Consider the following 27,055-nt stretch of genomic DNA (forward strand, 5'->3'; position numbering starts at 1 on the left):
TCAAAAATATAGAGCTTCACTACCATCCTGTATCAGAACAGATCCTAAACCGGCGTGCGATGTATCACTGTACACTATAAACTCCTTTCCAGATTCAGGCTGTATCAGAATAGGAGCCTGAGTCAAAATAGACTTGAGCTTCTCGAAGCTCGATTTTTACACATCAGTCCAGATAAACGGAACCCTCTTATGCAGAAGCTTAGTCAGTAGAGCCACAATCAAAGAAAATCCCTCAACAAACCGCTGATAATAACTCACCAGACCCAGAAAATTGTGGATTTTAGACACATTCTTAGGCTACTTCCAATCAAGCATTGCTTCAATCTTTCAAGGATAAACTTGAATCCCCTCAGTAGAAACCACGTCCCCTAGAAAAGTTACCTCTTGCAATTAGAATTCGCAGTTGCTCAACTTGGCGTAGAGCTGCTTCTCTCGAAGAATCTAAAGCACTACTTTAGGATGTTCAACATGCTCATCGTCAGACTTAGAGTAAACCAGGTTGTCGTTGATGAAAACCATGATGAACTGATCCAGATAAGGCTGAAAGACTTGGTGCACCAGATCCATAAAGGCAGCCGGAGCATTCATCAAACCAAAAGGCATAACTAGGAACTCATAATGCCCATAACGAGTCCTAAAGGCAGTCTTATGAACATCAACCTCCTTAACCCTCAACTGATGATACCCAGATCGAAGATCTATCTTGGAGAACACTGAAGCCCATCGGAATTGATCAAACAAGTCGTTGATCGTCAAAAGCGAATACTTATTCTTCACAGTTAACTTATTCAGCTGCTGATAATCAATGCACATCCTCATGGTCTCATCCTTCTTCTTAACAAAGAACTGGTGCTCCCCACGGAGACACACGAGGACAGATGAAACCACGATCTAGAAGCTCTTGTAGTTGAGCCTTAACTCAGTTACCTCTTTCCGTGCCATACCATAGGGAGCGATTGACATCGGAGTTGTACCCAAAAAAATCTCAATGCCAAACTCAACCTCTCGATTCGGATGTAAACCCAGTAACTCCTCAAGAAAAACATCCAAAAAATCCCTTACAGTTCTGATATTCCCAAGAGAACAGTCCTTAGAATTAGAAACACTGACTTAAACCAAGTACGCCTCATACCCTATTCGAACCAGTTTTTCAGCCACTAGTGCGGAGATCACATAAGACAGATAGTCTCGACGCTCACCAATCATAACCACCTCCACATCACCCTTGGTCCTCAGAACAACCCTTTTAGATGCACAGTCTAAACTGACTTGGTGCTCCACCAACCAGTCTATACCCAGAAATAGGTTGAACTCCCCAAACGAAAGCTCCATCAGATTCGTTAGAAAAATAGTCCCTTGCATCTCTAACGAAACATCTCTATAGAGTTTAATAACTCGAACTGACTGCCCCAACGGATTTAGTACAGTAACCTCACTAGTAGTGCTCTAAAAAAAAATCCCAAAAGTTTCAGATACAGTACTAGCTACATAGGAATGAGTAGAACCTATGTCTATCAAAGTAGTATAAGGCACATCAAATATAAGGAACGTACCGATGATTACATCAGGAGTATCTCTATACTCTCGACAACGTGCAGCATAAACTAGTACAGGCTGCTTTGCCTCGGTCTGACCAGCACCTCTGCCCGGTGCTCTCTACCCACGACCCACACAATTACCACCCCAAGCTTGACTACGGCCCTTAAGTGGCTGTTGAATTGCCCTCTGAGGCTGTACAGAACCCGGAGCTAAAGCTTGCATCTGACCTGTCTGTTATGGACACTACCTAATACGGTGCTCAACAGACGCACACCTCAGACACGCCCGAATCCTCCTCCAACACTCGCCCAGATGGCGCCTACCACAACCACCACGTGGCTACAACCTAGCTAAAGCAACATGAGTCCCCACTCTAATTGGCCCATCAGGTCTACCCTATTTCTTAGGCCTCGGAATAGAATTAGAGGGCTCAAAATCCCTCTTATTTTTACCTCTATCTTTGTCCCTATTTTGGCACTCCACGCTCTTAACATCCTCAGTGATCTTCACCTTCTCCACTTGAACAACAAATTGTCACTTCCTCTTTGAAGCAATCAGAACCCTTAAGCTATCCTTCAGGCTGTCCTCAAAGCGGACACACCTCTCGTACTCAGACACCACCATGCCTCGAGCGTAGCAGCTCAACCTCATAAATTCAGTCTCATACTCGGCCACAGATCTATCCCCTTGCGTGAGATTCATCAACTCACACCTATGAGCATCCACATAGCTCGCTCCCACATACTTGCTCTGGAAAGTGGTCTTAAAAAAGTCTCAGGTCAGATGATCAGGCTGAGTACCCTCCTCAATCATCAACTACCACTGATAAGCCTTATCGCGAAGCAGAAAGACTGCACCCTTCAGTTTCTGCTCAGAAGAGCAGTCTAGATCATTTAGTATCCTTTCTGTGGCCTCCAACCAATACTCGGCTACACTAGGGGTGACTCCAAAGACACCCCTAAATAGCTCAGCTCTATTAGACCAGATTCATTCAGTTTCTGACCCACAGCGCCCAGCTCCAGAATAGGGTCCGGCGACCCTCTCCAAAATCCTCAGCATGGCTTGGGACAGTGCGTTATCCCTAGCCGAGTGACTCTAAGACCCAATCTCAGTATTAGGTGAAACTGGTGTTTCACTCGTATCTAAATTTGGCATATTGTCCAAAAAGAAAGATCATCTCGAGCCCCTTACGGCCCCTTCTACGGTTACGAGTACCACGTCCGCTAATTTCATGAGCGCTCATTATCTAATTCCTGTTTTATCTATATTCAAAATTTTATACATCAATTTCAGTATTTATTAATAGATATTTTATGCACAATTTATCAGTAGTTCAGAAGTGTTTCTAGAAGTTTCAGTTCAGTTTTCTAACTATCTCAGTACAGTCTTAGAAGGTACCATCTACAGTATTTTTAGAATAAACTATCTCAGTTTCAGAAATACTTACAGGATTGACGTTGGAGACTTGGTGTACCACATACTTCCTCAATTACTCACAGCATATAAAATCCAATACTTTTAAAAAAAAAATTTTGGAACCCAAAATTCACAGCCGAGTTTTGCAACCTGACTCTGATAACACTAAATGTAACACCTCAAACCCGGCCTAGACGTTATGGCCGAATTTGGTGATGTCACATGGAATGATTTTGAAGACGGGTTGAATTAATTAACTAATCATTTATAAAACCCACATTCTTTCGTGTTTAATACAGAAAACATTATTTTAAGAGTTTATTTACCAATCACTTATTACAGCAGAAGCTTTAATCATTTATGTTTGAAAACACAGTCGGGTTTTTAGGAAAACTATTGTTGCTTAAAAACTTTCGTTTTTAATAAAACATTTTAGTAAAGTAACTAAATACGCAAATAATCCAACCATAACTAGTTAAAAACCAAATAGTCCAGAGTGTTCTCAAAAATTACAACTCCAAAATGGAATCCCAAAGTAAAAATAAACCATAAAGTAATTTAAAGCAGTTTAACAGAAAAGTGGTCACCACTGAGTCTCTACTGCACCGATCCACCTAAGACTGAGGATTACTTAACAGAAAAACAAACAAAAGTGAATTTACGAAAATTCAATGTGTAACCTAACAGAATTAAGCATGCAAGTATATAATCATCATATACATAACCAGAAACAGATACAGATACGGACTCATGTCCTTTTCAGATCATAAGAATGTAATCTGACATCTGAGATAAAATATGCAAAATCCTACCCCCATCCTCTACACACCATCTCCGACCATCCCATCACACCATATTGGGTTAAAAACACCCACCCATCCCTACACACCACGTCATGTCGTGAAGACACATATAAGATAATATATATAGTCAAGTTGTTAGAATATAGGCATTAAACGCTGATCAGAATACTTCCTCCTCATATACAAGTCCCACCCCAAAACAGATACAGAGTATACATATAGAATAAACAGATAGAATATGCTTAACATGCTTATATAAATGGATAGAAGATATACATAACTTAGTCGTGCTCAGAACAGTACTACAGTTTAGCAGAACACATAGCTTTAGGGTTAGTAAGCCTTTATCGACCCTATGGTAGGCCCACAGTTGATTAAGGTGACCTGTGTGACCCTACAGAAAATTTTAGTATAATGGGCCCACATGCCCGTGTAAGCCCACATGCCCAAATTGGCTTTGCCCGTGTAGCCCACACGGCTTGGCCCAATAATCCACATGCCAGTGTGAAGTGGCCGTATGGGCCCACACGCCTGTGTGGCCCACTCGCCCAACTTGCCTTAGTGCATGTGACCTAGACGGCCATACTCGAGCCACCATATAGCCGTGTCTTACGCACAGCCATGCCTTCGTCGATCACAAGGCCGTGTTCTCACACACAGCCTACCACACGTGCAACCACACGTCTGTGTGGCGTTAATAGTGACCATTTTTTACTTTTGTCGAAACCTCAATTTTTGCATTTCGGGTACACACTTGGTATCGATTCGATGCAAAGACGCTTCCAAGACCCCTAGAACCTTAAATCATCCAATAAGACACTAATTTAGTCGTTTAGAACCAAACTAAAGTCGAACCTAAATCAAGCTATTCATCCAAAAGGCCACTAAACCTTACCTTCAATCGAACAACGGTAAATCCCAAGAAACTAAGTCCCCAACCAATGATTTCGAGCCTTTGAATCTTCCTCTAATCAGTATTAACAACACCAATCAATAAAGAATTAACAAGTGAAAGACAATTACTCTACCCAACTTACCGGTAACGCACGCAAGGAAGAGATGCTAAAATTTGACAGCAGATAGGAAGACAAAAAACTAAATCGACGCAAAAGAAGAGAGGAGAAACAACAAAGAGCAGAAAGAATGAGAATGCACGTCAGAAATTTTGAGAATTTGAGAGGAGAGAGGAAAACTTTGAAAAGAAAAGTAAATAGATAATATGAGGAATCCCTAAAATTCCTCTCTAGTAACCCACTAACAGCCACTACTCAAAGACCCAACTCCACCAAAACACTACCCATAATTGAACCAAAAATAAATGCCCATGCTAACGCAGGGGTTCAAACATAGGACCTCCAACACACCAACACCCTTACCACTCGAACTAGCAGGCTCGTTCTGATATGGGATTACAAGCAATTTAACATAAACCTACTGATCAAGGATAAGACTTAAATCTAAAAATAACGAAATTTATCAAAGCTAGGGCTTGAACTTGGGACCTCACACAAACACCTAGAACACTTAACCACTGAAGCAAATACACATTTGTGTCACATTTACACAGAAACAGAAATATAAAGCCCAGGGCATTATAGGTACATGACGTATAACTGATTGCCACCAAGTATATGCTTCTCCTTGCAGTAGAGAAACAACACATAATAAAATTTTTCGTGGATTACATTTAAGTTGCAAAATTCTTTTAGTAGATTCAATCCAGATTTTAGCCGCAGAAGGATCAACTTCTTTCAGACCTAAAAATTTAGTTGCACCATAATTACGCAATTCTTTAATAGGATCTCATCGAACAGTAGGGGTAGTTGTCATAATGGATGTAGTTCCCACTACTCGCTGAAGAGCATCAACTATAGCTTTAAGTAACTGTGAATTATCTCTTTCTTCTATATTTCCTCGTTCAACATTAGGTTGATGAGTACTAACTGGGTTAACACTCGGTGTTGCCGATTAAGTTTCATCTAATTCATTGGAAATATTATCTCTGATATACATTTCTTGATCAACATCATCATTATAATCATTTGACAACTATAAAACAAATATATATATATATATATATATATATATATATATATCAACATCCAAATCCCGAATCAATTTGACTTAATTTCGGCATGTACCTCTACACTCAATTCTGAGCTCGATTTAGCCCGAGAATCGGCTAAACCTACAAAGCTCTGATACCAATAAATGTAATACCCCTAACCCTTATTCGTCACCGAAACAGGGTTACAGAGCATTACCGTACATTTCAAAACAATTACGGATATTACATACAATGGGACGTGTATCAATGTCACATACATCAATATTTCAAGAATTTGATTTGCATTCCTCGATTTCACTACAATCTCATACTCACAGATTATTGTAAATGAGTTTCATATCTTAATCCGAAACAAAAATGACTGCCACCAAAAGCAGACTTACTATTACAGAAATGGATAACTCAGCTGTTTAATCAAAAGAGAAAATCTATACGTACCGAGAGATTTCTTCAGACAGTTAACAATGTTTCGAATAACTCTATCTTTTTCGATAATAAGGATAATTCCTATACAGAATTCATCCACACTCTATTTCAATAATCAACAAAGTCATAAATATCACATCTCACACTCAATTATCGATATCACATCTCAGACTATTGTGCATCTTGTTAAATCCCATATGAATAGATAAACTATCACTGAGAGTTTCTTGTAGCAGTTGCTGTATATTCATAGAGCTTTTCAGTATACACACTCTATCTCGAAATAACAAATAATCATCTATACTACATCTAAGGTTCTGAATCAGAAATCAATTTATGCTGAACCCCTTTTTAACTTATAATACACTGACACATTTCTGAGTTATACAATTCACAAAACATTTATTTAACCTCTAATTCATCTAACAACTGTTCTAAGATCAACCACGTATTCATCGCTCAAAAATCAGACAAATGTTTCCCATTCAAAATATCCGAAACTATAATCATTTTCCTCGGATAAGAATCACTTACAGACTCAAAATTTTTTTGACAATTCGAGCTAACTTTGCTGTGCCAAGTTTGGATCTTTTTCTGACATTAAACATTTTAAACTCTTGTAGTCTTCATATATATCGTATAACTCTTTATTCAACTTAGACTGAACCAGAACTGACATTTCGGTTAAATAAGTCTTCGTCCAAAGAAAGCTTCAACATTTGAACTAACTTTAATTTTTCTCAGCATTTCTTAGATAGAATTGTTCTAATAGATATCACACATGTATGTTCAAAGTTTATTTCTAGTCCAGCAAATATATTCAAACACGTATAACCCAATTATCCTTTCAATCAAATAATTCAAATCAAACTAAACCACTGAATCGGTCTTTTCGAAGAAATCTTTTCTTTTCGTTAAAAGGATAACCTAGACATATCATTATACAAAAGCCACAACCATCATATAGAAATCATAATGTCATAATAAGTCTGACGTCTTAACCGTAACAATAGATAATTTCCCGACTATTAATAAAACATTTGACCACAAAAGAAAATCAAATATGATTTGAACAGCAATCAATGCAGAAGCACAACTTTTATAATTCTAATAACGGTACTGCGGTACTCCCAAATTTCAAAACAGAAATTATGATTATAATAATATAATCATTCCGGTGAGATAGAGATCTCTTGCAGATAACCACATGGAATCATAAGAAAACCGGATAGCGAAATTTCAATGTCTGAAGCTACACAGAGTATCAGAAAGTTACAACCCATGTAGAATGATATCAATTCTGATGATATCCCAGGTAAGATCCAGAAAGAATAATGTCACTCATAAATATTAAAATCCACAGTAACAAAAGTAATATAATCTTCACATATTTTCATCAGAACAATAACCAGTAGAAATAGAGTATTAGCCTTATACAGACTTTACAGTCAATATTCATATTCACTCAACAGAATAAATACCAAATATGGACCTAGCAATATCGAACATAATCCAAACAGACCAACCATACCTTCATCTATTAGTATGTTTAGCTAATGTTCTCATACAATAAGAATTCTTTCTGAACTAAACAATCACATTTACTTCTGAGAATTGCACTCATCCATTAATACAATTCAATCATTATTTCAACTATCTAATTCTGCCACCAAAAATTTTCACATTATCCTTTCACTAGCAGAAGTCAATTCAAAAAAGCTTTTAGCTAATATTTTCTTTAGATAACATACCTGAATAAATCAATTGATCAGAGTTAACTTCTTCAGTAACAATGACATCACATAATCTGAATAATCTTCAGAACTATCCAATATCTCTTTTAATACTATCTTCATTTACTGATTCATTCACTTTTCTGGTCACATTATTAATCTTCCTAACATGGACTTCTGTAACTTCACCCTCGTGAGCTTATTCAACCCATATCTTACAGATTTCCTTGTAACATTTTACGGATAAGGGGGGTGAGGTAGTAAAGCCTCAAATTTAACTTACATATAAATGTACACAACACATATTATCACAAATAACCAATTCATTATTAATTTCACATTCTCAAATCATTTAATAATCATTTGTTTTTAATCACTTTTATTCTTAACACATAGTTCATATGCCAACTCAACTCACTAATTCACAATCAAAGCGTTCATATAGCAATCATAAGTGACATATCACAATTTATATACTCATCATTTCATTCATATAAATCATGCCACAATTCAAAAGAAATTTCATGTTTCTCATATGGCTCAAATATTCATAGTCACTTGCTTATAAACTCATCACATTTTCAAATAGCTCACATAATAATTAATCATATACATACATACTTTTCATTGCCAAATTTCATATAATTTCATACCTCTATGAGTCTCAACTCATCACCAACACATTTTCACTCAAACATTTGAGTACATATTCCATACTATCAAAATTTACTCAGTTTGAAAACTTATCTGTCTCATCAAAACAATTTTCGTCAGAGTCGGAAGATATCGCACTATCACAGGTTAAACGTGGCATGTATAGCTCGAATCACATACGTTATGGTAGTCCTAGAGCCGACTAAACCATAACTCTGATACCAACAAATGTAACACCCCTAACTCGTATCCATCGCTGGACTAAGGTTAAGAGGCATTACCGGACATATTGGAACATTTCACGATCATTTCACAATCAAAAGTCATGCATCGTCATATCATAGTCAAACATTAACATTAAGTCCCTTTCTTAGGTCAATGAGACCATAAGCAAGCATTAGGAAGAGGTTGGGACTAAACCGAACACATAAATTTTTTTTCCAAAACTTAACAATTTCTAATTTATAAAGTCACACGCCTGGGTGAACAGGCTGTGTGCCTTACACGGCATTAGACACGCCGATGTGTCTGGGCCGTGGCGAAATAGGGCATACTTACTGACTTGGCCACACGGCCTGGCACCCGCCCGTGTGTAACACCCTTATCCCGTATCCGTCGCTGGAATAGGCAAAGGGGCATTACCGAACTTGAAACTCATATAAGAACAGAAAAAAATTTTGAAATTTTTTTTTTGAAATAAAGAACATTCCTTTAGATAAATACTAAAGACAGCCAGGGATACAATTTAAACTTCTATAAGTACACATTCAAAAGATGCCATTTTCGCATGGCTTATATACATTAACCAAAATATTCTTCTGCCACTGGTCTATTCTACACATGCCATAAAATAACCCAAAACATAACAGTACCAAGTAGTGGATAGTGATAGTGTAACAAGTTGCTGACGATCCCCGAGTCTGTAGCTTCCAAATGAGATCTATAAAACAGAGGAAACAAAGTAAACGAAGTAAGCATTACAATGCTTAGTAAGTTTTAAGTAGTGTCAACAGATAACAATCAAATTATAACATGGTTGTTCGTATTTTTATTTCACTCTTCCTTTGGGTATATCATCCCTTTACCGAATATGCACATCTCATCATATACAATAGGCAGATAAACTTTGACATAAAAGTGAGCTCATGTAACATAGATATATTGTATAATTTCACATAACCTTTCACACTGATCCGATGCCACATAATCATAGGAATAGTCTCATAGATTGCTCACGATGCATCACATAACTACCTTATGATTTAGTTCACATCAAGCTCACATATAAACTCGAGTACATACCGCTTAACCTTTCGCATTGAATATATTTATAAGCAATTCTTATTGCAAAGTCTTATAGCTTTAAACTCTACTCGGATTATCGGCGAGACCTTTAGCTCAGATGAAATCTCCAGACGAAGTCAGCGGGTCTTAACCTGGACATAGTCACCACATATAGTCATCGGGTCTTAAATCCCGGATTTACATCACAAAGTTTCATGCATATTTATTCACATGTTACAACATTCACATCGACTATCATATTTGTAATTCATTTGCCTCATCAAATATCTAATAAAACACACCTTCCACAGTTTGTCATTTGGCCACAATATATATATACACTTTCACGTTCATCACATTGGTCATTCGGCCTTATCTCATATATACACATTCACATTCATCACATAAAATTCTGAATCAAAATATAAATTTTCATATATTCACATCACAATTATACAAATATACTTCATATACCACATAAACTTTCATGTATACACTTTGTCTTGGCTGAATCTACATCTATCATTTTCCAATGAATAATTCAATTTCAAGCCATACTATTATTTCATATTCGAATACTTATAAACTTACAATTTCACAATTTTAATATCAAAGATCCATCTAACACTCATATATCATTTTATAATGTCACAAATTAGAATTCACGTATGGGTTTAATCAATAGCTTATGAGCAACAAAAACAAGTTTTATCAATGTTTACAACATAATCACATATTCTCTACAAGCTATTTTCCTGAGCAATAGTCGTTAAATTATTTGTAACTGGAGCTACGAAACTCCAAATGATGTGCCGTTAATTTTCCATGAAAATAGACTCGTATATCTTCTATCCACAAAATTTTCAGAATTTTTGGTTTGGCTAATCAATACCAGATTTTTCTTAAAGTGTCCCCTATTTTACTGCTTGACTATTCTGACTACTCTTAACTAAGAATTGAATTTCTCATTGTACAGAATTCAAAATATGTTTTCGTTTATTTTATTTGAAACTAGACTCATTAAGGAGTCTAAGCATATAAATCTTATCTTATAATCATTTGTTTACAATTTATAATGATTTTCCAAATACTGACAGGGATTTTGAGCCATTCGACTGTCTCACACAACTTTTAAAAAATCTCATTATCGGCAACCCCTTTACTTACACGATTTCTTTTATACTAAACTAGACGCATCAAGCTTTAATTACATAATCTATTCAGCCTTTAACTCAATTCCCACAATTTATGGTAATTTTTCCAAAACACACTACTGCTGCTGTCCCAAGCAGATTTATACAAATTTACTCAGAAAGTTCTCATTCACATATTTAAAACATAATATCATCTATGCCATCATTTAGAAAAGTCATTGACCCTAACGATATACTTAATTCATATTCATCCCATTTAAAACTTAAAACTTACAAAGGAATCAAACTCAAATACTTAAGAACTTACCTCGGAAGTTGTCGAACGATTCAGATCGACTATTCGGTTAGGTAGCTTTTCTCTTATCCGAATTAGACTCCTAAGCTCTTGAGCTTGAATAAACAAATTTAATCTATTACAAACCAATTATACAAACTCATGGCGAATATAACAAGAAGACTAACTAGATTCTACTAGCCACTCATTGCTCTATTATTAACCTTACTTAATTATAAACACATTCGGCAACTACTTCAACCTTATTTAATACAATTAACACCGAATTCCTCATGTAAAAAGTACCATTGCTGAATATCATTTAGTTCACAAGGTCCTAATTTCAAAAATTTGACAAGCTCATACCCATTTCCTACTAATTCCATCATTTTAACACATGTACGGCAAAGCTAAATTCCATTCTTCCATTAGTTTGCATTTAACTAAATCATGCCTTAATGTTAAGCACATTTGACAATGGTGCAAACATCAATTAACAAACAAACATTATCAACCCATTTTTATTACACGTTTTCCCCAATTTAACACCCCCAAATTATCAAACTTTAACAAGTTTAAAACTCATCTAATGACCATTTATAAACTAAAGCATCAACCATTCAAATTCAACTCATCACAACATGGCCGAAAACACATTTCTCCTACTTTCATTCTAAATAAAATTTTATCAAGCTTCCATCTTCATTTAACTATATACCATTTAGAACTATCAATACTTTACACCCTTTAACAAATTATAATCAATTGCCAAATGCATCTTTGACAATTTAAACCACACAACTTAAATTCTTACAATTTAAGCTTAGAAATTTCTATTCATGTAAATTTTAGCAACATGGAGTCCATTAAACACTCCAAATTCCATTTCTAGTACAGCTTTCACATTCAAAACTCCCCCCTATAACCGAATGTTCCCAAGACATCACTTTCAAAGATAAAATAAGTAGAAACATGGGTCAAGGAGGGTACCAAGCAAGGAACTCAATTCATCAAGATGAAGCTCAAATAATCAAGAAATTACCTTGAATTTTGGATTTCCATGGTCGATTATCCAGAGCCTTCTTTCCTTAGTTTCTTTCTTTATTCTCGGCAAAGGTGAGAAGAAATAACATATAGCTTTGTTTTTTTCACCATGTGTTCATTATAATATTTATATTCATTTCATATTATAAAACCAATTATCATTATTTTACTAATATAAAAAGCACAAAGATACAAATTTCCCTTCATCATTGCCGTCCACTAAAATAAAAGGGGTTTAATTGACATGCAAGCCCCACATTTTAGCCATGTTAACAATTGGCCACTTTAAGAAAAAGACTTCTAAAATTTTCCTTTATACAATCAAATTCCAACTAAATAATTTAGCATCCAATTAACTAAATTAGACCACACAACTTTCACAATAGTTAATTCACATAACAAAAACACTGACATTAATATTTTACAAAATTTTTAACTAGGTTTTGTGGTCCCGAAACCACTTCCCGACTAGGGTCAATTTAGGACTGTCACAACTCTCCCTCCCTTTAGGGATTTTCGTCCCTGAAAATCTTACCGGCAAATAGGATAAGGTAACTTTCTCTCGTTGAGTTCTCTAGATCCCACCTAGTTTCCTCAACTCCGAACTTACGCTTCAGTGCTTTAACTAACAAAACTTTCTTAGTTTGATCATAATAAATCACAGAGATCCACAGAATTGATATTTACTCACTTACTTTTCATTTCGGTAATAACGCAAATAGGTATAACACAATTTAACTCATCGGTCTAAACCTACTAGGTATAGGCTCGAACCCCACACACAGGTTCTAAGCCTACTTAACCCAAAGTCTGAATAAACTTGACAGTCATCAACTAATTTGGCTATTAGCCTAGTATACAATTCACCGGTCCCAAACCTACTAGGCACAAGGCCTGAATAACTCAAATATATATATATATATATTCATTTGGTTCATGACAACACTCATTTAACATCTTATAATTTTTTTTTATACATATAACTTAGATAATCTTTCACACACTCATCCATCAATAAAACACTATCAATAAGAATTTAATACTATCCTTTATCTTCGGCTATTTCAAGTAACCACTGATATAGTAGCTGAAGGTTTTAAATTCTCAATTCAGCAACATACATAAGCTGATACAAGATTATGTTAACATCTTGCATCAATATTTAACTTAACTTATTTCCAAAGGAAAAATCAACTTCCACGCACTGAACATTTATTTCATTTAGCAAATTCTTTCATAGTTAACGCTACTCGTATACAAATCGAATAAGCATAAAGCCTAATATAATATATTGGCATGAGATTTATTCTAGCACATAACTCATATATCCAAAATTATCACCATTCATCGAAATTCTTACCAACTTTCAAATGTCGAAACTTAATCGAAATAATTTCTCGAACATGATTAACAAAATAGTGTTTATTCACAATAGCACATATAACGCATATATCGAGAATCTCATATTTATAATGTATATATATATCACATACCTTGTCAATTTAATGTCTCTAACTTATTTCATTACCAATTTAGCACAATGTTGTATAATCTCCACTCTAATTAGTTCACCGGTGTTTAGTCCGCTTAACTAATTTTCTCTTTAAGTCTTACTTACTATTACAAATCAATGCCATCGTCTCACACGAGGTCATACATGAAACACACTTCGCATACACAGTGCCCACTGACTGATTTCGCACACATAGTGCTAGATTAAAGAACTCGCACACATAGTGCCTCAAATACCAATCTGGCACACATAGTGCTCGGTTGAAGAGCTTGCACACACAGTGCCTTATAACACCAGCACGAATGCTCTTCGGGACTTAGCCCGGATATATCACTAGCACGAATGCTCTTCGGGACTTAGCCCGGATATAACACCAGCACGAATGCTCTTCGGGACTTAGCCCGGATATATCACTAGCACGAATGCTCTTCGGGACTTAGCCCGGATATATCACTAGCACGAATACTCTTCGGGACTTAGCCCGGATATATCACTAGCACGAATGCTCTATCACTAGCACGAATACTCTTCGGGACTTAGCCCGGATATAACACCAGCACGAATGCTCTTCAGGACTTAGCCCGGATATATAACTCTCAATTCTCATGTACATATACATATATAACAATACACATTAGTATATCATTTACATTACTTGAATACAAACACAGCATGCTTCTCGACCATTCAACTTTCAGTTCCATAGCCACATACAAAGATCACATTTATAGTCATAACACTCTTTCAAAATTGCATCACTTATACCCTTATAATTCAATCCAAATCAAAATTCAAATACGAGTACATGATACGTACCTGATCAACTTAATAATTTAAGCATATCCAAGTGAAGTTATATCACAAATTCTCATAGTTAGAAGCTTGCTACAGCTCGATCGAGATCAAGATTCATTACAATACAACAAACACATTTTAATAGTCAAAAATCATCACACTATCATTTTATCACTTTATGGCATGTGTAAATAGACTCACACGTGCTACGTTAGTCCTAGAATTGACTAAACCGTAGCTCGATACTAATAAATGTAACACCCTATCCCGTATCCGTCGTTTAATAGGTAAAGGGCATTCTGGACTTGAAACTCATATCGAACGTAAAAAATTTTGAATTTTTTTTTTGAAATAAAGAACATTCCTTTAGATAAATACTAAAGACACCAGGATACAATTTAAACTTCTATAAGTACACATTCAAAAGATGCCATTTTCGCTTGCTTATATACATTAACCAAAATATTCTTACGCCAATTGGTCTATTCTACACATGCCATAAAATAACCCAAAACATAACAATACCAAGCAGTGGATAGTGATAGGGTAACAAGTTGCTGACGATCCCCGAGTCTGTAGCTTCCAAATGAGATCTATAAAACAGAGGAAACAAAGTAAACGGAGTAAGCATTACAATGCTTAGTAAGTTTTAAGCAGTGTCAACAAATAATAATCAAATTATAACATGGTTGTTCGTATTTTTATTTCACTCTTCCTTTGGGTATATCATCCCTTTACCGAATATGCACATCTCATCATATACAATAGGTAGATAAACTTTCACATAAAAGTGAGCTCATGTAACATAGATATATTGTATAATTTCACATAACCTTTCACACTGATCCGATGCCACATAATCATAGGAATAGTCTCATAGATTGCTCACGTATGTATCACATAACTACCTTATGATTTAGTTCACATCAAGCTCACATATAAACTCGGAGTACATACCTGTTTAACCTTTCGCATTGAATATATTTATAAGCAATTCTTATTGCGAAGTCTTATAGCTTTAAACTCTACTCGGATTATCGGCGAGACCTTTAGCTCAGATGAAATCTCCAGACGAAGTCAGCGGGTCTTAACCCGGACATAGTCACCACATATAGTCATCGGGTCTTAAATCCCGGATTTACATCACAAAGTTTCATGCATATTTATTCACATGTTACAACATTCACATAGACTATCATATTTGTAATTCATTTGCCTCATCAAATATCTAATAAAACACACCTTCCACAGTTTGTCATTTGGCCACAATATATATATACACTTTCACGTTCATCACATTGGCCATTCTACTTATCTCATATATACACATTCACATTCATCACATAAAATTCTGAATCAAAATATAAATTTTCATATATTCACATCACAATTATCCAAATATACTTCATATACCACATAAACTTTCATGTATACACTTTGTCTTGGTGAATCTACATCTATCATTTTCCAATGAATAATTCAATTTCAAGCCATACTATCATTTCATATTCGAATACTTATAAACTTACAATTTCACCATTTTAATATCAAAGATCCATCTAACACTCATATATCATTTTATAATGTCACAAATTAGAATTCACGTATGGGTTTAATCAATAGCTTATGAGCAACAAAACAAGTTTTATCAATGTTTACAACATAATCACATATTCTCTACAAGCTGTTTTCCGAGCAATAGTCGTTAAATTATTTGTAACTGAGCTACGAAACTCCAAATGATGTGCCGTTAATTTTCCATGAAAATAGACTCGTATATCTTCTATCCACAAAATTTTCAGAATTTTTGGTTTGGCTAATCAATACCAGATTTTTCTTAAAGTTTCCCCTATTTTACTGCTTGACTATTCTGACTACTATTCACTAAGAATTGAATTTCTCATTGTACAGAATTCAAAATATGTTTTCGTTTATTTTGTTTGAAACTAGACTCATTAAGGAGTCTAAGCATATAAATCTTATCTTATAATCATTTTTGTACGATTTATAATGATTTTCCAAATACTGGATAGGGGATTTCGGAGCCATTCTGACTCTGTCTCACACAACTTTTAAAAAAAATCTCATTATCAGCAACCCCTTTACTTACACGATTTCTTTTATACGAAACTAGACGCATCAAGCTTTAATTACATAATCTATTCAGCCTTTAACTCAATTCCCACAATTTATGGTAATTTTTCCAAAACACACTACTGCTGCTGTCCCAAGCAGATTTATACAAATTTATTCTGTAAAGTTCTCATTCACATATTTAAAACATAATATCATCTATGCCATCATTTAGAAAAGTCATTGACCCTAACGTATATACTTAATTCATATTCATCCCATTTAAAAACTTAAAACTTACAAAGGAATCAAACTCAAATACTTAAGAACTTACCTCGGAAGTTGTCGAACAATTACAGATCGACTATTCGGTTAGGTAGCTTTTTCTCTTATCCGAATTAGACTCCCTAAGCTCTTGAGCTTGAATAAACAAATTTAATCTATTACAAACCAATTATACAAACTCATGGCCGAATATAACAAGAAGACTAACTAGATTCTACTAGCCACTCATTGCTCTATTATTAACCTTACTTAATTATAAACACATTCGGCAACTACCTCAACTTTATTTAATACAATTAACACCGAATTCCTCATGTAAAAAGTACCATTGCCGAATATCATTTAGTTCACAAGGTCCTAATTTCAAAAATTTGACAAGCTCATACCCATTTCCTACTAATTCCATCATTTTAACACATGTACGACAAAGCTAAATTCCATTCTTCCATTAGTTTGCATTTAACTAAATCATGCCTTAATGTTAAGCACATTCGACAATGGTGCAAACATCAATTAACAAACAAACATTATCAACCCATTTTTATTACACGTTTTCCCCAATTTAACACCCCCAAATTATCAAACTTTAACAAGTTTAAAACTCATCTAATGACCATTTATAAACTAAAGCATCAACTATTCAAATTCAACTCATCACAACATGGCCGAATACACATTTCTCCTACTTTCATTCTAAATAAAATTTTATCAAGCTTCCATCTTCATTTAACTATGTACCATTTAGAACTATCAATACTTTACACCCTTTAACAAATTATAATCGATTGCCAAATGCATCTTTGACAATTTAAACCACACAACTCAAATTCTTACAATTTAAGCTTAGAAATTTCTATTCATGTAAATTTTAGCAACATGGAGTCCATTAAACACTCCAAATTCCATTTCTAGTACAGCTTTCACATTCAAAACTCCCCCCTATAACCGAATGTTCCCAAGACATCACTTTCAAAGATAAAATAAGTAGAAACATGGGTCAAGGAGGGTACCAAGCAAGGAACTCAATTCATCAAGATGAAGCTCAAATAATCAAGAAATTCCTTGAATTTTAGACCTCCATGGTCGATTATCCAAAGCCTTCTTTCCTTAGTTTCTTTCTTTATTCTCGGCAAAGGTGAGAAGAAATAACATATAGCTTTGTTTTTTTCACCAAGTGTTCATTATAATATTTATATTCATTTCATATTATAAAACCAATTATCATTATTTTACTAATATAAAAAGCACAAAGATACAAATTTCCCTTCATCATTGCCGTCCACTAAAATAAAAGGGGTCTAATTGACATGCAAGCCCCACATTTTAGCCATGTTAACAATTGGCCACTTTAAGAAAAAGACTTCTAAAATTTTCCTTTATACAATCAAATCCCAACTAAATAATTTAGCATCCAATTAACTAAATTAGACCACCCAACTTTCACAATAGGTAATTCACATAACAAAAACACTGAAATTAATATTTTACAAAATTTTTAACTAGGTTTTGTGGTCCCGAAACCACTTCCCGACTAGGGTCAATTTAGGACTGTCACACCGTGTGTGCACAACCGTGTGGTCTACCTAGGCTAATTTCGAAATGGCCTTTGAGTAACACGGCAGAAACACACGCCCGTGTCCCTGCTCGTGTGGGAAAAAGTAGGCCATTTACAAGGCCAGTATGCCCCCTATTTGGGTCCTTCCTAAAATTCCAAAATCAAGCATCATATATGCAACATTTTCAGCCAAATTCAAATCCAAACATGTATCAATCAATTCATAATATCATTAACCGATTTCATATTCATTCTCTATATCAAAACATACTAAAATCATATGTTAAACATTACCCAAATTCTCAACTATGAACATACCAAAATGACCATTTCACTTGGCCATATACACATATATGTATATCTCTAAACATATCATATTATTTACCTTTTTAAACCGTATTCAAATAACTAATGCATCATCAATGTTATAATCATCATTTTACTTATAGGAATATGAACCATAAGTCAAAAATACATGCAATATTTCACCATACATATAAACCATGAACCACACTTCCCAAAAATGAGCTCAATACATAACCAAATATACGCCATATTAACATCATGAATAAGCCATTTTCGCATGGATATATAAATACACAAGTCAAAATGAATCATCTCAAAACTAGCCTATACATGCCATATTACCAAAACTTAAAGCTTTTATTTACTGAATCGATAACCGGATAGTGTGATGATGTCTCCTCCAACTTCCAACCTGAGCAAGTCTCTGAAACTCTATAGACATAGGATAATACACGGAGTAAGCTTTAAAAGCTTAGTAAGTCATAAGCAATTAAATCGTTTCAATGATATTTATAAACCAATATCACTAAATCGAAATTAACAATTCTCAATCACATATACCTTCATTGTACTCGTAAATTCATGAAACCACATTAAATAATTCACTTAACTTATTTATTAATGAATGTATACCCCTGCTTTCAAACTCGGCTAACAACTGTTAGCTCATTCATATAAATCAAACTTACACATATTCATTTCATCGTCGACCAAACCATGGTCATTTATTACAAATCATACATAAAGTTATATCAACTTCTTTATAAACACTTCCAAACGTAAAAATCCATAATTTCCTTATTCACATAAACCAAATTCACATACATGAATCATATAGCCAACTCAACCATTTTAATTTCATTATCTGTTCAAGTTTTCAAACCAAACAATCATACATCAAAACCTCTGAAACATAAGACCACAATTTCATGTAACGAGTATATATAACACATCATATTACTCACCTTTATTCAAAGCCATATCTTACTTCTATTCCAAATCTTTAATCTTTTAAATAGCATTAATAATGCTATCCAATCCATCTCATTTCATCATTCATTTACATAATTTTCATCTACTTCATACTTAACATCATCAACCACAAAGGTTCCGTACATACCTGTACCATTACGTTCTTATCTATCACATTTATCACTTCAATGATTGAAACACTAATTGATTCGATCGTCCCTGAACATTCAACGAACTCACACACTTAGTGCCAATTAATTAGCTGAAGCTATAATTGTATCGCACACTTAGTGCCAATTAATTTGTAACACCCCAAACCCGGCCTAGACGTTATGACCGGATCCGACGTGCCACATCAAAGCGTTAAAACATTTTTCCGTTCTTAGTCCAAAAAATCATACTTGATGTTCAAAGGATTAATTCATTAAGGGTTAATGTGAATGGAAGCTGCGCACCAGGTAGGAAACCGGAAAAGAGGAGGTGAGTCCATCGGGCTGCTTAAGTACCAAGCTCTTTCGGATCCAATCCTAGACATACACACCGGCGTTGCCACACTCTAACATCGTGTATTCCTTTAGGTTACCATTGTAATTATGTTCATTTTAAAATAAAACATATTTAATTTTGGGAAACGTTATCATAGTAGAAGCCTTGTTCAAGATCGTGTTACTTTGAAATCAATTTATGTTTTTGAAAACGAACCCTAGATCTAGCCCATTTTGATAGTTAATGTAAATTAAGTTCATCATAATAAAATATAAACCAAACCCATAAAAAAATAATAGAGCGACCTTATTACATAATAAAACCTAAATCATCAAAGTAAATGAAAAATGAAGTCCAATTCACCAGAAGAAAACCATAGTGCAGAACGAGTGGCCACTCTGAACCCCTCGCATCTCCAAGCCCACTATGGTTGGGGATTACCTGCATGGATGAAAATAAGGGATGAGTTTGGGGAAACTCAGTGTGTAAAATTAACCCAACCATAGCCCATATCAGCTCAACCCACAGAAATAGAATAAATCGGCCTTAGCCCAGAACAGAATATAGAATTAAGCCCATAGGCCCATAACAGATCAGATCAGATATTTCATGTATATGCAAAACCCAACCCATAACCAACCACATGCACCCTTTTACCAACCTTTCACCATGTGGGGAGACTACTCGACCCACCCAACCGCTACATGCCTCAGAAATATGCAGCATGGTTGCCAGAACAGATAATGTGAGAGTCACGGATCTGAATAATCATGGCGAGCCACCGTAGCGTAAATATGTGGCGAGCCACCAGATCGAATAATTGTGGCATAGCCACCGGACGCTTCCTCCAAATATAACCCATGTCCCCATGCAACAAAGATTCATTCATGGCATACAACATACAGATTTAAATCAACATGCTTTTCAGACAAAATTAACCCTAGGGCATATCGGTCATTTACACCCAGGGGTATCATGGTAATTTTCCATACATAAGGGTATTATAGTAATTTAGCTACTTTTAGGGTTTTCATGCATATCCTAACCATTTACGTACCATCAGAACACTTACCGCGCATTCTTACCGAATTGGGCCCGTTGGCCCATGAACCCGATTTTTGGCCCATTAAGCCCAAATTATCAAAATGCACGAAATCGCACGTATTACAGTTTGTCATTTTAGATTACCAAATATACAAACCCAACTATCTTACGAGCATTCGTACACTCACAAATTCCCAAAATACCAACTTTTTGGCATTTCGGCTTTTCGGCTTTTGCCAATCTTATCTATGAGAGGGTGTCAATTACATACCTGTTTTATAACGATTCGCTGACGAGATCTATGCACGAAATGCCTACAATTATACTACTACCACGTTAATCTAACTACCGAAACAACCTACATATTAACTCCTTACCAAATTCGGCCAATAACACCTTAGGCCTTAGCGTTCCTACCTTTGCCGAAAGTAGCGTCTCGATCCAGATCCGTTTGCTCCACTTGTCCAAGCCCTTGATCAACAGCCTCTTAATCACACTATTACCAAAATAATACTGTTATCACAACCCCCTTAGGGCTACAAGTCAAAATCGACAACCTCCCTATCTTTTAGGGATTCCGGCTTTTCTTAAAATACGAAAGATAGACTAAGTTGGAAAGACTTACCACCGATTCTTTCAGTCAATGTCCCCCTTTAGTTCCTACTTGATTCTGATGCAACTCTAAGCCCTCAAACAATAACAAAGTCGAGCCTTTAGTGATCTCAATATTCGGTTATGTCCCAAGGATAGTGTGGGATTTTCGGCTTTTTTTTGCAATAGTATAGAGAAAGATAAAATATGAGGGTTTTACTGTGGTATTGCCGGCAGAAACTTGGGGTTTAGAGGATAAGAGAATCGGCCAATTATGATGAGAAAAATTAAGAGAATTGGCTAGGGAAATCGGTATAAGAGGAATCAAGTTTTTGGGATTTCGGGATTTGAGGCAATCGGCTATAGTTTTAAAAATAATGGAAGGAAGGTGGTATAGAGTAAGGTGGCTGAAGGATTCGGCTATGGGGAACAGAAGAAGAAAAGAATAACAAATGGAGAGAAAAAGAAAAATAAAAGGAGAGGAAGAGTGATCAGAAAACGGCTCACTTACCCCCTTGTGGCTAATTTATACAAGCACTACCCTAGCCGAATTTCCCATGCTAAAGTCCCTTGGCCGACCACCTCTTGTTCCTTGATTAGCTCCTAGATTTCCTCCCTTATCTTTATCCTTACTCAATCCCCTTATCATCTTAAACTCTCCATAACAGAGTTCCCCCTTGAATTCCATCACCTCTCCTTTTTGTGCACAAAAAAATAAACACCTTATTTGCTTGTCTTGCGGCTCGAACCTGGGCTCTTCCTACCCTTCTACACGCCACTTTTATAGCCTTCCCAGTGGCACCACATGCCACCTGGCCACTTGCTTCCTTATGTCTTATTTTACCCAAATAATATTTAAGACCCTGATTAACTGTAACCCCTTTTCCTCTTATGGATTAAAATCACACAAAGTTACTGGGTTTTAGCTTAAGCTTGGGCCTTCTAGAGGCCCCCTATCATAAATAAACCTTCATCAAGCAGACAGTACACAATTTTAAATTTTACCAAATAATCACAGAATTCCCGAAAATTAGGGCGTTACAACTCTACCCTCCTTAAAGAAATTTTGTCCTCGAAATTTACCTGGTCCAAACAGATGAGGGTATTGTCGTTGCATCGCCTCTTCCGGCTCCCAAGTAGCTTCCTCTCTGCCATGATTACGCCAAAGCACCTTCACTAAGGGGACAGATTTCCTTCTCAGAACCTTAACATCTTGATCCAATATTTGCACCGGCTCTTTCTCGAATGTCAAATCAGTTTGCACTTCAATTTCTGCAACCGGCACGACATGAGCAGGGTCAGAACGATAACGCCTTAGCATGGAGACGTGAAAAACATCGTGAATCCTGTCTAGTTCCGGAGGCAATTCCAACTTATAAGCCACTGGGCCTACTCGCTTCAAAACCCGATAAGGCCCAATGAACCGCGGACTCAACTTGCCTTTCTTACCAAACCTCAATATCTTCTTCCAAGGAGAAACCTTTAAGAAGACCATATCTCCTACTGAGTACTCAATCTCCTTACGCTTCAAATCTGCATACGATTTTTGCCTATCCGACGCTTCTTTTAAATGATCCCTAATTATTCTGACCTTATCCTCAGTATCAGCCACCAATTCTGGTCCAAGAACTTGTCGCTCCCCTAGCTTTGTCCAGCAACTAGGTGTACGACACCTTTGTCCATACAGTGCTTCATACGGTGCCATTCGTATACTTGCCTGATAACTGTTATTGTATGCAAATTCTATCAATGGTAAGTAATCCTCCCAACTACCTCGAAAGTCAATCACGCATCCCCTTAACATGTCTTCCAGAATCTGAATGACCCTTTTCGACTGACCATCAATTTGGGGATGGAAAGCCGTACTGAAGTTCAACCGCGTCCCCAACGCCTCATGCAACCTTTGCCAAAACCGAGATGTGAATCTGGGATCCCGGTCAGAGATAATCGAAACTGGGACTCCATGAAGTCGTACAATCTCCGCCACATACAGCTTGGCTAACTTTTGAAGTGAAAAGTCAGTACGTACTGGTATGAAATGGGCCGATTTGGTCAACCTATCCACAATCACCCATACCAAGTCTTTCTTCGATGATGTCAACGGCAACCCACTCACAAAGTCCACGGTTACCCTCTCTCACTTCCAAAGTGGTATCTTCACCGGCTGTAACAGTCCAGAAGGTAATTGATGCTCAGCTTTCACTTGTTGGCATGTCAGACATTTTCCTACAAACTCCGTTACTTCTCGCTTAAGTCCAGGCCACCAGTACAATTCTTGCAAGTCCTGATACAACTTATTCCCTCCAGGATGCATGGCACATAGTCCCCCATGAGCTTCCTTCAATATTGTCTGCCTTAAATCAAAATCCTTCGAAACACAAATTCTTCCTCAGAAACACAGAACTCCATAACCATTTAAACCGAACTCCGAAGTTCCCCCTTCCTTAACTTGTTGAAAACGAGCGACCAAAGACTCATCTTCCAGCTGCTTTTCCTTAATCTGGTCCATCCAGGTTGGCCTTACTTGCAATTCAGCCAACAAACTGCCATCATCATATAGACTCAAATGAGCAAACATTGCTCTCAGATCAGATACGGTTCTACGACTCAAAGCATCGGCTACCACATTAGCCTTGCCTGGGTGATACTCGATCGAACAATCATAATCCTTAAGCAGCTCAATCCATCTCCTTTGCCTAAGGTTCAACTCCTTCTGCGTCAACAAATACTTAAGACTCTTATGGTCTGTGTATATAATACACCTTTCTCCATACAAGTAATGTCTCCAAATCTTAAGTGCATATATCACTGCCGCCAACTCCAAATCATGAATAGGATAGTTCCCCTCGTGAGGCTTAAGCTGCCGTGACGCATATGCAACCACCTTACCCTCCTGCATTAACACGCAGCCCAAACCTACATGTGATGCGTCGCTGTACACAGTAAAATCCTTCCCGGACTCATTTGAATTAACACAGTGCTTCATCGAACTTTCTTCAACTTCTCAAAAGCTTCTTCTGGGTCTCATCCATACAAGCGGTACCCCTTTCCTTATGAGTTTTGTCGGAGGTGCACCAACACGAAAAACCTTCCACAAACCTTCTAGAGTATCCCCGCCAAACCTAGGAAACTCCGTATTTCCGACACCGACCTAGGCATCTTCCACTCCAAAACGCTTCAATTTTTGAGGTCCACCTTAATCCCTCAGCGAGAGACCACATGTCCTAGGAAAGTTACCTCCTCAACCAAAATTCAGACTTCTTGAACTTCGCATAAAGTTCCTTCTCCTTAACAACTATAGCACTACACGAGATGCTCATCATGTTTTGCTTGAGCCGAAATATACCGAATATCGTCAATAAAGATGACTACTGGCTGATCCAAAAATGGTTGGAATACACGATTCATTAGATCCATAAATCTTTGCAGGGCGTTAAATCATTAAGCGGCATAACCGTAAACTCGTAATGACCATACCGAGTCCCGAATCTTTGTCTTATGGATATCTGACTCCTTAACCCTTAACTGATGATATCTAGATCGAAGGTCGATCTTAGAAAATACAGAAGCCCCTCTAAGCTGGTCAAATAGATCGTCAATCCTTGGCAGTAGATACTTATTCTTAATTGTCAGTTTGTTCAACTGGCGATAATCAATTTACATCCGCATTGTACCATCCTTCTTCTTTACGAATAGCATCGGTGCTCTCCATGGAGACACGCTTGGCCTAATGAAGCCCTTATCCAACAACTCTTGAATTTGTGCCTTTAGCTCCACCAACTCCTTCTGTGCCATTCTATAAGGTGCTATAGACACTGGCGCCATTCCAGGCAACAAGTCGATTCCAAACTCCACTTCTCGGTTTGGAGGCAATCCCGGAAGCTCATCTGGAAACACATATTAGAATTTTTTTACAGTCTTAACCTTGTCCACTATCAGCCCCTCTTCTTTCAACTGACTTACAAATGCCAAATAGGCCTCACAACCTTTCCGAATCCACTTTTTGGCCCTCAATGCTGACACCACATTAGACAAATAATCCCTTCGCTCGCCTATCATCATAACCTCTTCACCCTCCGTGGTCCTTAACACCATTCGTTTTGCAGCACAATCCAAAGTCACCCTATGCTTAATAAGCCAATCCATTCCCAGAATGAGGTCAAACTCTCCGAACGGTAACTCCATCAGATCTCTAGGAAAAACCTTGCCTTGAGTTTCTAAGGGTACATTCTTATACAGTTTGTCTACCCTAACCGAGTGACCCAAAGGACTTAACACAGATACCCCACTCACAATCTTCTCAGAGTGCACACCCAATGACCCAGATATGGCACATGCAACATAGGAATGAGTAGATCCAATATCCACTAAAGCAGTATATGGCATGCCAGAAACCAAGAACGTACCAGTTATGACGTCAGGTGCGTCGCCCTCTTCTCGACTACGAGCTGCATATACCAAAGCTGGCTGTCGAGCTTCAGCATTTCCGACACCCCTGCCAGGTGCCCCTTGACCTCGACCATTTTCGTTTCCACCCCTACCTTGTCTACGTCCTCTCGGTGGTTGTGGTCTACCTCTCATGGGTTGAACAACCCTCTGTACAGCAACCTGAGCTGGCTCTGCTCTCTGAGGGCAGTCCTTAACTCTATGCTCCATAGATCCGCAACAGAAACATGCACCGGAACATTTCCTACACTCGCCCAAATGTACCTTACCACAGTCTCCATAGATTGGTGGTCTAACCACATTCATCGGCACTGCTCGAACTGGTTCCTCCACCCTTGCTCTTTTAACATTCCTATTAGCACCACCCGAGGGTCCTGAATCCCTCCGAAAACGATTTCGATCCTTCTCTCAATTCTGTTTTTCAGACCGCTTAACGTCCTCTGCTATCTTTGCCTTCTCCACCAGGACCACAAAGTCTCGCTCCCTCTGCGGAGCAATCAACACCCTCAGGTCATCCTTAAGACCATCCTCGAAGCACACACTTCGCTCATATTCCGTAGCAACTATGCCCACAGAATACCGGCTCAACCTCAT

General features: G+C 36.9%; 1 protein-coding gene across 1 annotated transcript; it reads right to left on the reverse strand.

The window, feature by feature from the left end:
* On the reverse strand, window positions 1-27,055 carry LOC128285477 (uncharacterized). The gene is made up of 7 exons (XM_053022955.1): window positions 26,889-27,055; window positions 26,624-26,705; window positions 2,101-2,289; window positions 1,564-1,656; window positions 1,133-1,446; window positions 928-1,066; window positions 1-99 (listed from the first exon to the last, which is right to left on the reverse strand). Exons 1-7 carry the CDS (start codon window positions 27,053-27,055, stop codon window positions 1-3), a joined length of 1,083 nt encoding a protein of 360 aa, XP_052878915.1.

Source organism: Gossypium arboreum, chromosome 12 (genome assembly GCF_025698485.1).
Source record: "Gossypium arboreum isolate Shixiya-1 chromosome 12, ASM2569848v2, whole genome shotgun sequence".
In the NCBI taxonomy this organism is placed as follows: Eukaryota; Viridiplantae; Streptophyta; class Magnoliopsida; order Malvales; family Malvaceae; genus Gossypium; species Gossypium arboreum.